At 35.8% G+C, this 15,830-nt stretch overlaps 1 protein-coding gene across 1 annotated transcript in view; it reads right to left on the bottom strand.

Moving 5' to 3' along the window:
• Nucleotides 1-1,415: 1,415 nt before the first annotated feature.
• The window catches only part of LOC113233791 (voltage-dependent T-type calcium channel subunit alpha-1G), a 95,565-nt gene continuing 81,150 nt past the window's right edge, over nucleotides 1,416-15,830 (bottom strand). The window contains exons 24-35 of the mRNA XM_026468991.1: nucleotides 15,487-15,659; nucleotides 13,709-13,817; nucleotides 8,224-8,375; nucleotides 7,395-7,543; nucleotides 6,827-7,019; nucleotides 6,602-6,751; nucleotides 5,552-5,713; nucleotides 5,254-5,472; nucleotides 4,655-4,847; nucleotides 3,980-4,549; nucleotides 3,656-3,885; nucleotides 1,416-3,574 (exon numbers count right to left, since the gene is read on the bottom strand). Of these exons, the coding sequence (XP_026324776.1) occupies nucleotides 2,798-3,574; nucleotides 3,656-3,885; nucleotides 3,980-4,549; nucleotides 4,655-4,847; nucleotides 5,254-5,472; nucleotides 5,552-5,713; nucleotides 6,602-6,751; nucleotides 6,827-7,019; nucleotides 7,395-7,543; nucleotides 8,224-8,375; nucleotides 13,709-13,817; nucleotides 15,487-15,659 (3,077 nt within the window). The 3' untranslated portion in view covers nucleotides 1,416-2,797. The remainder of the gene's footprint in view (nucleotides 3,575-3,655; nucleotides 3,886-3,979; nucleotides 4,550-4,654; nucleotides 4,848-5,253; nucleotides 5,473-5,551; nucleotides 5,714-6,601; nucleotides 6,752-6,826; nucleotides 7,020-7,394; nucleotides 7,544-8,223; nucleotides 8,376-13,708; nucleotides 13,818-15,486; nucleotides 15,660-15,830) is intronic.

The raw sequence follows: 15,830 nt of genomic DNA, 5'->3' as shown, positions 1-15,830 counted from the left end.
TAGGACAATATTCCAGACGTTAATTGCGTACCGAGTAAAATCCTTTCCCGAGAATGAGGCTCCGCCTTTTTTAGAAAGGCATTATGTTGTAGGACCACGATAAAGAACCCATTAAAATTCGTTTCGAGGAATTATGCAAATTAGGCTGTAAGCGCTCGCTAACAAGATAGAATGCTCGCAAAGATTGTTGCGAAACTCAATTCGTATGAACTTCCCTTCCTCGCTGTTCCCACTCAGCCTGTTGCGCGCCCTTTGTGACCCTCGCCCGCTCGTTGGCAATACCACCAAAATTGTTTATTTTCCAAAACAAATGACATAATGTACAGTCGACGCCCTAAGGTACTTTATATTTGGTTCTGAGTGATTAGTATGAAGAAAAGTGCTAAAGCTGTGAGCCGTAAAATTCATTTTGGTATAACTTCCAGCCAGCCAGCCAGCTGGATCTTTAATTATTTTACATAAATACAAGTTTGAACAAAAAAGCTGGATTTGCTTTAAGCTTTTCTGTTGAACGCATGAAAAGGCTTTTAGAACCAAAAGGACGTCTGGAGGGTAAGTATCTTAGAGCATCGTCTGTACCTATTCATTATTTTACGACACAGTTTACTAATTTGCTAAACTCAAGTGTCAAAAACTGTTTTTACTCGTTCGGTTCTCGGGGTTGCCAATTAAATACAAATTTCGAATCCAAATTTAATATCCTCAACCTAACATTTTCGTAACTCTTGAAACTTGAACTAATGAACATTGTTCATACCTCTTAAAATTACCATTACAATCAGTACCGAAAAAACAATTACTCATTATCACGAAATTTTCTTTTTATCACGAAAATGCTATTCTTACTCTTACTAAATTCCTTTTAATCAATCGTTTTACATGAGATTGAAATTAATGAAACACGCTAACTTAAGACAAAATACTGTTATTTTGTAAATGGTTTTTATTATGAAATTAGGAAAGTTTTATTTAGTAGAACTTCAATTTGATAAAAATAGATAAAGTTGGAAGACATTGTGTAGTTAAGGAATTATAAATTGGAAAGACAAGTTAAATGACAAAGGCAATAAAATTATACATTGTTATGAAGGAAATTGATTAAAATGCAGCACAATTTATTATTTTAATGAAACTAACAAAGGCAATTGTAAATGCTTTAAGTTTTCTCGCTTGTAGCTTGTTTAATGAACGCGAATAGTCAAGTTTACTCGGAATGATAAATTAAAGATTTGTCTGTCTTAAAAAATTAAAATAAAATCACATCAGTTACTATACATATAAACTTAGCAAGATTTCAACAAGTATTATATATTTATATTTGTATCTACTCTCGAACTCCTACAGTATACACAATAAATCAGAATCTACAACGATCAACTCCACAGGCTAATACGTTAGAAATAGAAAAGGCACAGTCGAAGTATAAAATTTATTGCTGATTTCCCTAACTAGAAATACATTTGTTTACCGTACTAACCACAAAGTCAAAGGTCTCAGTTTACTAAGCAATCAGCTTTTACAAAAGTTACTAATCACTTTTCCACAAGCATATTAAAACTGCTTGTGGTTAAGTTGTTTAAAAAGAAGCAACTACAACTTACATGTTTTAAAATTCATAATTATGTATGTCAATAACGTTCTATTTATTTAAGTAAAAGACAAATAGTAAATTTGGCACGGCTAGCAAAAGCGCTAACGTAAGAAACCAATTGGAAATAAAAGTAATCTATGGATAGGAACATTATGGATTAAATGTCTATTGACTTGTCTACACATTAACTGCCGACTTAACTAATGTGCGTATTGCCAGTTACACGACTGAATAGCGTGCACGGCTCGGTAAGAAAAATAGATATTTATTCAGAAAAATATTTCTTATTTATCTCCAAATGTAACTAATTTCAATTCAAGAACGATTGGTTCCTTTAACACGACGACAAAGGTCTAGCTAGTAATTTACTACTACAAGACTACCAGTCGTTGACTAGAAGGTATCTTGGAAATTATAATAACTAAATTCATAATGCATTCTTAAATAGGCATCTTATATCGTTGGAAATAATACAATATAGGTAACTAACTATTCATAAAATGTAACTCTACGATTCAATGATTCGAAACCTGACTGTAAATAAAATCTAACATCTCAATTGACATTAATTAAATTAATTAAACAATGCTAATACATCACATTTAAGTACCACCACTAATTTCACAATATTCTACGAAACAATTTTTCGTTGAGGTTCGTCGGAAACTCACGTAAATATAGCTAATTAATAGAAATTACGAATCAAACTTTAACAGCAAGCACCGTACTAATAAATTACTCACTGAAGTGAACGTTAGCGCTCGTAGAAAACATCCCACCACAACAAATTGACTAGTTCTAATTCCTATCTAACTAATTTATACATTTCTTAAATTTATTAAAGTCTCTTTTGTACAGTTGTTGAACCGGCCGCAAATAGAAAAGCAAGGATCAGTGGTTGAAAGTGCAAAGTTAAAAAAGTGGGAAAATATCACTTCACAATTTATAGATTCTATCACTCTTTCGGTTAAAAACGAGAACGTGACACTGGAGTGCACTAAAGTCGGAACTCATCTAGTTTATAAAATCGTTTTCATCACTGTGTTACTGTCGTGCAACCGAGTTCAAACTTTCACAATTCACTGCGCACACAGGAAGGAGAGATATGGGAAAGGATGTCGCGAGGTGAGGGTTACATCCGAACGCCACGTGTAGTAGCATCTAGATGTAGACTTCATGGTGTTGTTGCGGCCGGCCCCGCCTGGACTAGGAGCCTCTTTCCGACAGTTCTACCACTTCGTCTGGTTCGGGTCTTGTAGCGTCTATCTTTCGTCTTTCAGCTATCACTATTCTTATTTTTTCTTCTTCACTTATGGGTTGATCAACTGGTTCAAGTGTTAGCTGACTTTGAGACTGTGGCGATGCGTTACTTATTTCACTTGTGGCAGCTGATTCAGTGGACAATCTACGCTTAGACCCACTTTGTCTAACATTAGGTCGTGATGATGGAACAGCGAGAAGCACCGGAGCCGGTCGCAGGAGCCTGGTTTCCTCACCTCGGAGTGAATTCCGCTTATCAGCGCGCTGTCTGCGATTATGTGCAAATGAATCTCGTCGAGGTGGACTGCCGGGCTCTAGCTCGTCAATGTCGTCGGCGTCAATAAAACGCGCGTCTTCTTCATACAATGCTGCTGGCGCATCAGATGTGGAATCCTGTCGGCGCCGCCCAAAGGCGTGAGGAGATAAGGAATATCTTCTTGGTTTTAGTGATGCCGGTAGTAAGGCTTGGTGCGAGTGCAGTGTACGCCGGCGACGTGCAGGTGATAGTGCTGGTTGCTTAGGTTCGCTATAAGTAAAGTTGGCTGGAAGGGACGGTACCTTGTTCAAAGGCCGAATTGGACTGGTGCATTGTTCCAAGGCTCTACAGAGTGCCCGATCTTCTTCGTCATCAGCTTCACGCTCTAATTCACGTTCAAGTTCCACATCCATATCTATTTCGTCTTCCATTTGCTTATGCGATTCTTCGAGATGTTTCATCAGGACCTAAACAAACATTTTATTAGAATTAAAATTATATAACAAATGATAGGATGTTATTTAAAAACGTAATAAAATAATACTTACAGCAACGACGACATTGACGAGCACAAACTGTGCCATTAACACGAAGACAACGAAGAATATGGGCGCAATGATGGTTGACACGCAGCAGTTGCGAACACAGTCAACAGAGCTGTCACAGTCCTCGCGTAAGGTATCCTTCATGATACCGTTCCAATTGTCTCCTGTTGCGACCCGAAATAGGGTTAAAAACGCCATGCCAAAGTTCGCGAAGTGAGCGTGCTCTCCTAAACCTGCAAGTTGAAAGTAAACATGATGTTAAGTTTTCTATAATGTCAAAAAAGTACCTCAAAATGCAAATAACAATACCTCATTTTTAAATCTTACCTTGACACGGAACATCGTCTGAACATTCTAGTCTGCCAAATAATTCTACCCCAAGAGCCGCAAATATAAAGAACAATAGAAAAAACAGCAGACCTAAGTTGCCTACTTGAGGAAGTGCTTGCATCACTGTGTCTAACAATGCTCTTATGCCTTTTGCCATCTTCAATAGCTTCAGTACTCTGGCTATTCTCAACACTCTCATAACTCTCATTATTGTTGGATTTATGGGAATTATATTTGTCTCTAATTCTTCTAACACTATACCTACTATTGATAATATCACTATACCTACATCCAGTTGATTCCATTTGTCTTTTAGATATATTTTGAAACCCAAAGCTACTAGTTTCATTATAGCTTCAAGTATGAAAACAGCTGTGAAAAAGTAGTTGAAAATTTTTAATGCATATTGCAGTGCTGGTGGCATTCTGTAATATTCTATAGCCATGGTAACTACGTTAAGGCCTATAACTCCAGCAATGGCTAAATCGAAGTATTTGGATGTGACAACATTATGTACAAACAGTCGAGTTTGGCTATAATCTGAATAGTACGGCCTTTCGTGCATTTCTGAAAGAAAATATAAATTTACGGTATTATAACTATGTTTGAATATAATAAGTCATTTAAAATATTTTATTAAAGCTAGTTAAGTCAGGTTGTTTTGTTACTTACTTCTTCTTTTTTTCTCCATTTGCAGTGCTCTTTTAGCCGCTCTTCTCACTCTCTCTTCTTTTTCTTGTTCTTCTCTACATCGATGGAAATTTTCCACTACCACTCCCACAAACATGTTCAATACGAAAAATCCCACCAACAATATAAACGAAATAAAATACAGTAGTCGCCATTCAGAATGATTTCTTATTGGCTGAAATTCAAACCATAAAAACACGTGTATGCTTAATCATACAATATTAGGGTACACACAATAAGGAGCGTGATTAAATAATTAAAGGAGCGTAATTAAAATTATGCCCTAGTAACATTGGTAGGTCAATGCCTAGTAATAAAGAAGCATGAATAGCCAAAATAAAATTGCAAAGGTCTTATCTGAAAGGCTATTATAAGAATGTTGCCAGTAAATGTACCGAATGGTTGGTTGCATGATGCCAGCAATTCAGTGAAGACAATGCTTGTTAATTACAGATAGCGTGATGAATGAAATTAAATTTGGGCTCACTGTTCTTTGAAATGAAATGCTTCGCCTTAAAATTCGTGTTAACATTTTTAAAATACACTTATGTAGAAATGGTGGCTCATGAAGAATATTGTACCTGTTTGTCAACGCCAACTGCATCAAGACCCGTGTACATAATGTTAACCCAACCATCTCTTGAGCTAAGTACAAAAAGGGACATCAGAGCTTTACCAAGGTCATCGAAATTGTATTTTCTGTTCACCCACGCATTGCCGTCTATCGCCTTACATTCTGATTTGTTGGTCACATTCTTTATGTGCGCACCTTCACAATGGTAAAATGCCCCTTTGAATAGCTGAAAATGATATTTCTCTATGATATAAAATATTGCCGCTTATGTTATTCATTGCTTTTTTTGTAAGTGTAATATTTACCTGAACACCCAAGATGCCAAAAATGATGAAAAATGTACAACAGATCAGTACGATGTTGCCAATAGGTCGCAGTGATGATAATAGAGTTTGTACTACTAATTTTAGACCTGGTGCTCGATTTATCACCCTCAGCGGTCTTAAAGATCTTAATAACCTAAATACCTGTTAAAAAAGAATTCAACTTAAAATTCCGGCACAAAAAGACTATCGCGTTTTTAGGTTTTCGCGATTGCTACACATTGGAAATGGTAAAGACATCAACGTTATGTCTAATACACTTCCGGACACATAATTCGAGGCACCACGCATTTTTAGAATTAAATGCCCTAAGCAATGTTTGGCTGATCAAAAACTATTATGCAATTTTGAAACTAGTATAATAAATGACTTTTCCATAAGTCCTGGTTGGGAATTTGGATTTGCAAAACCGGGGGAAAACTTTTCCTTCGATGATAACACTATTTTTGTATTCTAGCCCTTTAAGGCAAAAATGCGAGGTGGCTCAAATTATGGTGTCCGGGAGTATATTAATGCAAACCACCCTATTCCTAACTATAGTTACAAAAGTTATTAATTAAAATACCTTATTTTTAATTTACCTAAGAACAATATTTTAACAATAACAATTTTTACTAAATTCAATTCGCTAACCCGTTCATGGGCTGCAACGGCGTTTGCCATAATATTAAATGTCAGAATATGGTAGTACAGGGTACACCGTTTTGCTATATGAATCTCCAACAACCAAGTACGGGCCTTACTTTGCGATTTCCACGTTCTATCTGTGTAGTTGCCACCTTCTGCTTCTCCACAGAGAAGTATCAACAATTTACTGATAAAATTCAATGATTTACATTGAACAATTTATATTGAATCCATATACATACTACGGCACAAAAAAGTAGTGACATTTTTGTGTGCGATACTATTATTACTAAAGAGTGCTTTAGTCTGTCCACTGTTCATGAACAGGGTGATTAAAAATTAAATAATTATACTGCAGTCTTATACCTCCTTGATTTGCCACTTTTAAATGTATGTTTGACTCACCCTTAATATTCCAAATATTCTAGGACTGGATTCGGACACAAGTGACATCAGCAAATCTATTATGGATATTATTACAAGGGAGCCGTCCATGATGTTCCATCCTGAGGTGAAATACGCTTCTGGGCCATAAAACATTCCTGATGCAATTACCTAGGTACAAACCATTCAAAAGGTAAGGAAATATTTTCATTAGGTTGTAACAAACGACTGTTACTACATTATTACCTTTATCAACATTTCGACTGCAAATACAACCGTGAAAACATAATTAGCACTGGATAGAAATGCTCTCTCCTTTGAATCAGGTGGAATATTCGGTCTTTCCATAGCCAAAGTTATACAATTGAGCGCTATGAACAGCAGTACTATATTGTCGAACCAGTTTCTCGTCACCATCCAAGTACAAAATCTTCTTATTCTGAAAACAGTTTTGGAAATTGAATGCTTAGCACGTCTACATATCTCTGAAGTCTCAATAAGACCGTCGGAAGAAATCCTTTTAACGCTTTAAGGGTACAAACATATTGTATTAGATACAGATGTGGGTTTGAGATTGGGTTAGCTTTATGTAGAAGATAAACCTAATCAAAATATAAGCGAAGTTTTGTTGATTGCAATTTATATTCCTTTGTTGTCTATTTCTTTAACGTTGTAACAAACGTTATTGATTTTCTCGTAAACAAGCGTTACTTGTTCATATTGATATAAATGCATCCCTAATATATCTTACACTTCTTATAATAAGTAAGAAAAAGCATTGACATGAAATGAAAAGGTTATGTGTAAGTCTTACTTGTTGTCTGGGGCAAATATATATAAAGAATAATCTTCTTTTTCTTTTAGGCATCCGGTGGGCTCCATAAAACGAAAAAAGTCTTTAAATCTGAATGTACGCCGGTCAAATCTTGATGATAATATACACACATTACTGTTTATTGTCACCTGAAATAAAAAAAAATTCAAAATGGAGTTATTTTACTTTAAATGATATACGTGTCTTGGGATTGATTATTATCAACAACATCACATATAAACAATATTTTGTTTATATGTGTTTTCCTGATGTTTGGTACAGACTTCTCTTGTCCTTGTTCTTGTGAACAAAGAGAAGGAAAATCGATAGATTTACATGTCAAGAACACCTTCAACAAGAAATACCTTTACGTAAGTGAAGTGGATAGAAAAAATGAAATACGTTCGTGTGTATGACGTATTTTAGTAGCAGTAGAGCTGCTTGTGAATTTCAGAGTCGTCCAGAGAAGTACTGCCACCTTATTTATTGATGCCACCAAGCAGTAATGTGAACATTACTGCGTTCCGGTTTCGAAGAGTAAGGGTGGTGGTGAAATTATAGGCACATGGGACTTGCCAACTTACGGTTCAAGGTGTCGAGTGCAGTGGCAGTGTCTCTCAGATCTTTGCGATATATAGCTCTGAGTGGCACTGCAACTGTTATGGACAGGGGTATCGCTTACCACCAGCCACACGACTTGTTCCGTCACTTAGCATTATAAAACAAAAATGTAGAAGTATAAAACAAACCCTATAATATAACTACAAAACCTACTGTAGATCCTAAGTATTAAGTAAATAAAAATGAGCGTTAATAATAAAAAGCACACCTCTTCATTAATCTGCTTTATGAGCGGCAAAGGTTGGTTGTTTGGTCGAGCCGGCAGAGGTGGTGGGACTTCGTGTCGAGTCACTCTTGGCGTCAGGTGGGACACTGAAGGTGGTGGCAGATTACTTGCTTTTACTTCCGATATTGACGTTACTGTTGAAGAAAATAAACATCCATGGTATGCGTTACAATATTATGTATTAATAATAAGATGGTTCGGTCGAAATTGTTTTAACGGATAAGTATCCGTTAATTTTCTTTTTTTCTTCTGTTATCCGCATATTTCTAACAAGAGTTTAGCTCAACGTTGTTGAAAACTGTGTAACATTGTATTGAGCGAAAGTTAGAGAGTTAATATTGTTGAAATAATACTACGTAAAGTGTAACTTCCAGTTGAATGAATATCGTGCATTTTGAAATACTAGGTACTCGTACTTATTCAACGAAAATTCTATTATTCATTAATGTGAAATTTGTCTTTGCTCTTGCTGTTGATGTGAACTGATCTATATAGTGATGTGACTAGTTATGGATTTCCACTAAATTAATTCAATTTTCCTAAGTCAAAGAAAACCATAACTGACCATAACATGCAAATATCAATCCATATTTGACTGAAATATATAAATAACGCAACAAATATCTCAATATTTATTTATTAATTTCAATTGATAATTTAAGGGTTTCATTCACCCTTTCAGGCGTCATTGATGTATCAGCCAAATTAATATAAGACGCTTTGAAGCGTCCACGGCGATCAAATTGTTAAATTGATGAAGAAACTACTCCTTGGATCAGATTATAAGCCATCGTTATTAGGTAGACCACATTTCTTTCAAAACAAGTTTTTAATCACAATTATGGTAGTAAACACAATATGGCAATCTTTTCTTAGTAACAATAATAACAAAGTTCAAAGAATATCATGACTTACGACAAGGAAGACGGTAAATACTTATTAAAACTTTTGCCGTGTGCTAGCGTCTCTTAATGGTACAAATAGTTACAAACAAGATGCCACGAGGAGTATTGCCGTAGCAGCCATTAAAGTGACCAACTAGTGCTCTTTTACGATAATATTCGGCTAAAAATTTGGTCAAAATTTATTTCCGTAGAAACTTTTGTCCATAGAAACACTTTTTCTTAAATAACAGGTTCATGTCGTGCTTATTTATGTTCATAATAGGCATGCAAGCATGTTTCCTTTAAAGACGATTTACATCAACATTAGTTCGGTTTTATATTAAAGTTATGCTATAGGTTAGTTTAAAGAACAAGATGCGAAATCCTGACTGTATAAAAATATAGGAAATGAAACTATTTTTCCGGATTTAAATCGCGTATATTTGTTTTTTCAAACAAACCGACGTTTCGGGCCCTTTACAGGTCCCATGGTCACGATTGACTGTCAACCGTGACCATGGGACCTGTAAAGGTGGTCAAATATACGCGATTTAAATCCGGAAAAATAGTTTCATTTCCTATGTGTAACAATCGCGAAAACCTAAGAACTCGATATGTATAAAAATATCCTGACATTTGACTGTATAAAAATAAGTGGTAATCTGATAGAAGATGTTTCGATGTTACCGTCAAAACATCATTCGTTTGGCTTGTCGAATGTTCGATACATAAGTAATAACACTGTTCAGATACCACTGACGCCGAAGCCGAATATACAACCGCACTCTACTTGTAAAGTTTGTTCTAACAAGAGCACCACTTAGACAAATTGGTTGCCACATAATGTGCTGGGTTTGCAGTGCATTTTCAAGTATCGCATTAATTTGTATGTGGTTCTGTGTATTCACTTGACAAATTAGAATTAATTATTTACGTTCCATTAAACGACATTATACAAACATTACTATAAAGTTGTCAAATACGGCACTGAAATGTTGGCAGATAACTCGCTTTTCCTTCCGATCCGTTTGATAAAATATTATATATCCCATGCATGGTACAATTATTGAGGTAATATTCTCGGGAATATTTGTGTTACCGCTGTTGCGGAGCTTCTATCAGTTACCGTTTGCACTTGGTGCAAACCGGACGCACTCAATCGACTAGGGAGTATTTAGAGTCTGCTATATATTTATATTGGTTATGTTTTTGAAGGTCAGATAATATATGTTTCGTAGCAGTCCTTGTGAAAGACTTTGTACTGCAATGTAAAAAGGGGAATAGTTTTACAGCACTATGTGTACTTGTACTTCACATAGAAATCAAAATAACAAATCAAGTACATAAGTTCTAAATTTGCTTCTTAACATTGTATTTGTATTCGAGTGCAAACGTAAATTAGATTTTCATAAGAAAATCGTTGTACTGCATGGTTAAGCTTTATAGATAAATAAGGTCAAAACATAACACATTCGGTCAACTGATATTTTAAACCTGGTATTTTGAAAAGCTGTTTCGGATGGCAAATAACTGCCTAACGGCCTGTATTTGTCGACTGTCTCTTGTTAGTACGAAACTTGAAGAGCCGTAGGCTTGATTGTTTTCCGGACACTGGACAGCGACTGAAGATTGCATATTGCAGCGGGTGAACCAGGGGATTGGATAATATTCATGAAATTCGGATGTATATTATGCTCTCGCTCAAAAGATAGTCGTGTAACTACTTTGCGGTTCGATTTATCTCACTGTTTTGGCTACATTCATTATCCTTAGATTATGTTGTATTAGATAAATAATACTTTTCATAGCAGTAAAGTGCCTTGCGAAAGAGTTCGTCCAGAGACGTACTGCCACCTACACCAATTTTTCCCGCCGAGCGGTAATGTGAACGTAGCAGCGTTCCGGTTGTGCAAGGTAAGGGTGCTTGTGAAATTACTGGCAAATGGGACTTGTCAACTTATGTCTCACACTGACGGACGCAGTGGCAGTGATCAGATCTTTACGATTTAAAGCTCCGAGTGGAACTCATGTCATGTTTACATAAAACATAATATTGAATAACTCGATGTTCAAAAACGCTATAAGATGACACAGACTTCTCAGTATGCACATGATGATCGCACACTTATAAGCAAATTATATAATCTATGTACAGAGTACTAAAAAACCGACCTAAAAGTCATTTATCCCCTAATTTCCCACCGTTAGAGGTGGAATATTTTCTTCAAGTTTAAATGGGACCACTACTGAGGCACCCGCTTTCCAAAAATAAAAGAATAATGAAAATCGGGTCACAAATGTTGGAGCTATCGTGTAACATATACACGAAAAAAAGTACAGTCGAATTGAGAACCTCCTACGTTTTTTTGAAATCGGTTAAAAATTCCAGTCTTTCAGCAAGCTTAAGAAACTTCTCTTTGTTCGGCGCGGACAAATGTGCGATCATTTACACTTGCAGCGATAAGTCGATACTGTGTCAGTTGTCCTTTTATCCCCATATTATTTATAATTACATATAAATATATCTACGAATACCATTTTAAAATAAAATTATATTAAATCATACTCTAAGATTTTCGAACAAAAATTAAAAAATAGTTTATTTAATATGCGTTACAGTACAAAAGAAGAAAATGCAAAATATTAAAGACTCTAATGTCAACGAGGTCTATGATTCAACTGGAACAATGAAGCACATCTCTGATAATCTGCCATTAACTTTATTGGCTAACAAAGCACAAAAAAGCAGAAAAACACTAATAATTAAAATACAAAATATAATCGTAGTTTTAAATTATTTGAGATCAGTACAACACACATAAGTTCAAATCGATACCTCCAATGAACACTTTGCCAACATAATTTGTTGGTCAGTTTCTATAATTTTTGGAAACATTCACATTAAAAAAAGAAACAAAAAACGAAATTCGTAATAAAAACGAATTTTGTGAATAAAAATAATGAAACAAAAAACAAAATAAAAACAGAACAGGTTCAAAAATTAAGTTGGCCTAGTTTTCATTGGAGATATCGAAATTACAACAAAAATTGCATCATCCGTTTTGTACTTGTACACATCCACAGTCTATAAAAAATGCCATGGGCACCGGTACGCATTATCGGTACATTATCGTGCCATATTTGACGATTGATGTACTATCTATGAACATGTTGAACTCGCCATTATTACTTTACTCGTAAACCGTCCATAATAGCAAAAATCCACATTGCATATTGTAATCAAACAACCCTACGGTTAACTTGAGAGCTGTAATTAATGGCTGGTTTATAGGAATTAAGTACAGAGTGGTAAGTTAAAGATACATACCGTGGCACATTTGACCATTGATGTACCGTCTTTGAACATATTGACTGGCTATCGGTCGTAATTATCAATTTACAATCATCAAATGTATGTGCCATGATATGTATCTTTACTTACGACGTTGTACTTAATTCGTGTAAACCAGCCATTGATCAAACACCATCGTCAAGTTAACTGTACGATTGTTTGATTACAATATGCTATATGAATTTGTACTATTCTGGTTTTCGTGATTGCCTGGCATATTGTTATTACGTCTTTTTTTTCTCAACATTTTCGCTCGTTTAAACAACATTTACCAAACCAAATAAATGTAGTATGGTGTGAGTCCATGTTGAATGTGTGTTGTGTGTGTTAAGAGCCTATTTCGTGTATAGTATCTGCATGAACTTTCTGAAAATTTGGCATGTATTTCTAATTACATCTTTTAGATAGGGTAATGTAGAAGAGTTCTTTAAAATCTATTCATTACGAGGATAACGCCTGTTGTGAAAAGGACGTTAGGGACAAAATATCCTTTTTGTTTTTATTATTATTCTGTTAGACTAAATTGCTGACCTATAAAGTGTTCACTTGAAACTCTATTCACTAAAGAGCCCGTATTGAATAACGTTGACCAAGTTTAAGCTCCTAAAGCAAAGATTTTACGTGCGATACATTCAAAGTAAAGCGCTTGCAAAAAGAATTTGTTTGCTCTAACGTCGTCGTATTAGAATTACGTTACATAGCCCCGGGGCGATAACACTTAAGGATCTATGCTCTAGTATCAATTTACCTTGAACGGCGTGAAGGGGCGCACTTATTTACCTAGTTGCCTCTAATAGGTGTGTGGGTTTATGGAAGAAGTATCGAGTTTTATTTAGTATACCTCTCGTATTTTCTGGTCAATTTTTTTTAACAACTGTTAATAATTATAAATAATGAAATAGAACTATAATATATTTATAATATGTTTATATATATTGATACAGTATTCAACAGAGTATTAATAAATCTACTGCATTGATTGGAAAATTCTGATTTACAGATAGTACTTTCTTATGCGCTTATGTGCTGGTCTGCCACGCAGAGGTCCCGGGTTCGATTCCTGTGTCGGGAGAAATATTTGTATGGCCTGCCTTTATTTCTCTTGTGAGTTTGGGTGTAGTTTGTGGTTGTCTATGTGTGTGTCCATGGCACCCGCGATACAGGGTTTCCCAGTGCGGGGCTGTGAGTGTGTGCATGTTATTATTATTACAAATAGAAAATATACACTCACCTGTCAAATAGTCGTTGGTAAGCGACAGTCTGTGTGGTGGAGGTTTTGCTGTATCAAGCCGCACCGTCGAGTCTGATGAGAAGCCAGCTTCTGGAGCCTTCCAGGATACCTATATATGATTGCAATTTCAGAGATGAAACTATAATTGTCAATGTCTAAAACAGGAGGCGTTCCCCGAAATATTTAAGGTAAACTGGACTCCTGAATCTGGAAGCCTTATCAAAACTATCGCGTTTGAATACTTTGAATTTACTAGCAGTAGAGATCCTTGTGAAAGAGTTCGTCCAGGGAAGTACTGCCACCGTATCTATTTCTGCCGCCAAGCAGTAATGTGAGTATTACTGCGTTCCGGTTTGGAAGTGTGAGGGTGCTGGTGAAATTACAGGCACATAGGACTTGTTACTTACTTATGGCGCAGGGTGACGGGCGCAGTGGAAGTGCCCCTAAGATCTTTGCGATTTGGAGCTCTGAGTGGCACTGCAAATGTTATGGATGGGCATGTCGCTTACCACCAGGCGCACCACTTGTTTGTCCCGTCACTTAATACTTTTTTATAGCTAGGCAAGTACAATTTATATTTTAAAGATTTGTTATTATTGTTGATACAAAGATTGAAAAAGACGAAGAAAAATTATTTCGTCTGAGAGGACTTGAGCCAGTGTCTGTTGCTACAGTCCAGGGTCACTGTTCTTATCAACTGAGCTACAGACCGTGGCAGAAAATTTTTTCTCAATGGTTTGTTGTAGATCTCTGTATTGGGTTAAAATAGTTTTTTTGCTATCAGCGCCACTTGTGAAAAAGTTTTGAAAGTTTATGAAAGTTTTAACTGTGATATGAAGTTTATTGACTATTAAACTCGTTAATGCAAAATATGTAATGTAGAATGTGCTTCAACGCGTAGCCTTGTTAATACAAAAAACACAGTTGTGTTGAAAGAAAATGAACTTAATTAATCACACCATAAGGTTTTAAACACTATCGTGAAGGCTTCCCAAAGGTGAGCCTTCTATAATTTTAATATTGATTGTAATGAATATTATGATCTTCTCCTATCATGATATTATTTTTTTTGTAATATTACTCCACTGGTGTGTTATAACTATTAATATAAAGATCGTACACACAGAAAAATAATTCGATCTGGCTGGATTCGAACCAGTGTCATCAGCATACCAGGCCGATGCTCTCCTAAGCTACAGAACGACCCAGCAGATTCAACGATTTTTTCTATGTGCTTGTTGCAGATTTAGGTTTTTTGTTTTTTTTTAAGACTTGCCGTAGCGCTACCTGTGAGAAATCTATGAAGGTTTTAGCTGTTAAGTTGTAAAGTTGTAACTGTGAAAGTGAACTGCCTCTGTGGCCGAACGGTTACTATGCAAGACTGTCACGTAGAAGTCCTGAGTTACATTCCTGGGCAGGGAGAAATATTTGTATGGCTTCTCGTGAATTTTAGTGTAATTTGTGGTTGTCTATGTGTGTGTCTATGGCACCCGCGACCCAGATTTTTTTTCCAATCTCTAAGCGACACAGGTGTGCGTTATTGTGTTGTTGTAGTTATAGTTATTGTTCACAGCTACCAACGCTGACGAAAGATGTCGCTTTTTTGGCGATTTTTATATCAATAATAATAACAAACTAGTGGAGTATTTCCCGAAAATATAGATGAAATATGTATGTAGTGAATAATGTGGAAAAAACATCATGATAATATTTTAAGGATTTGATTTTGATTTTTTTATTTCTTAAATACCAATAGAGTTTGTATGCGTATAACTTACATCTGGTAGTAAAGGTGTAGCGTGAGCAGAAACCTTCCTTACTGCTGGAGGTGCCAAAACTCTTGGTGCGGGCAGTTGTGATCGAGGCCGGTTGTTTGGGAACTCTGATTGGGTATCGTTCTTTATCACCATCGAAGATGATAGAGGTAGCTCGTTCTTGCGGAGATTTGAACCTGTACAAATTGTTCAAAAACTTATTACTAATAAAAAGACCGACCCTAAAAGTTCGTGGAATTACATCGATTTGCCAACTTTTATTGAAATCGGTTACCGGAAAGTGCGCGAAACCGGATTCATCTCCTAGTTTGCCAATCTTAGAGGTGAAATATTTCTTCAAATGTAAA

The sequence above is a fragment of the Hyposmocoma kahamanoa genome, unplaced genomic scaffold (genome assembly GCF_003589595.1).
Source record: "Hyposmocoma kahamanoa isolate Upper Pololo Valley unplaced genomic scaffold, ASM358959v1 80, whole genome shotgun sequence".
NCBI classification, from domain to species: domain Eukaryota; kingdom Metazoa; phylum Arthropoda; class Insecta; order Lepidoptera; family Cosmopterigidae; genus Hyposmocoma; species Hyposmocoma kahamanoa.
This window is presented reverse-complemented; position numbering and strand designations above follow the sequence as displayed.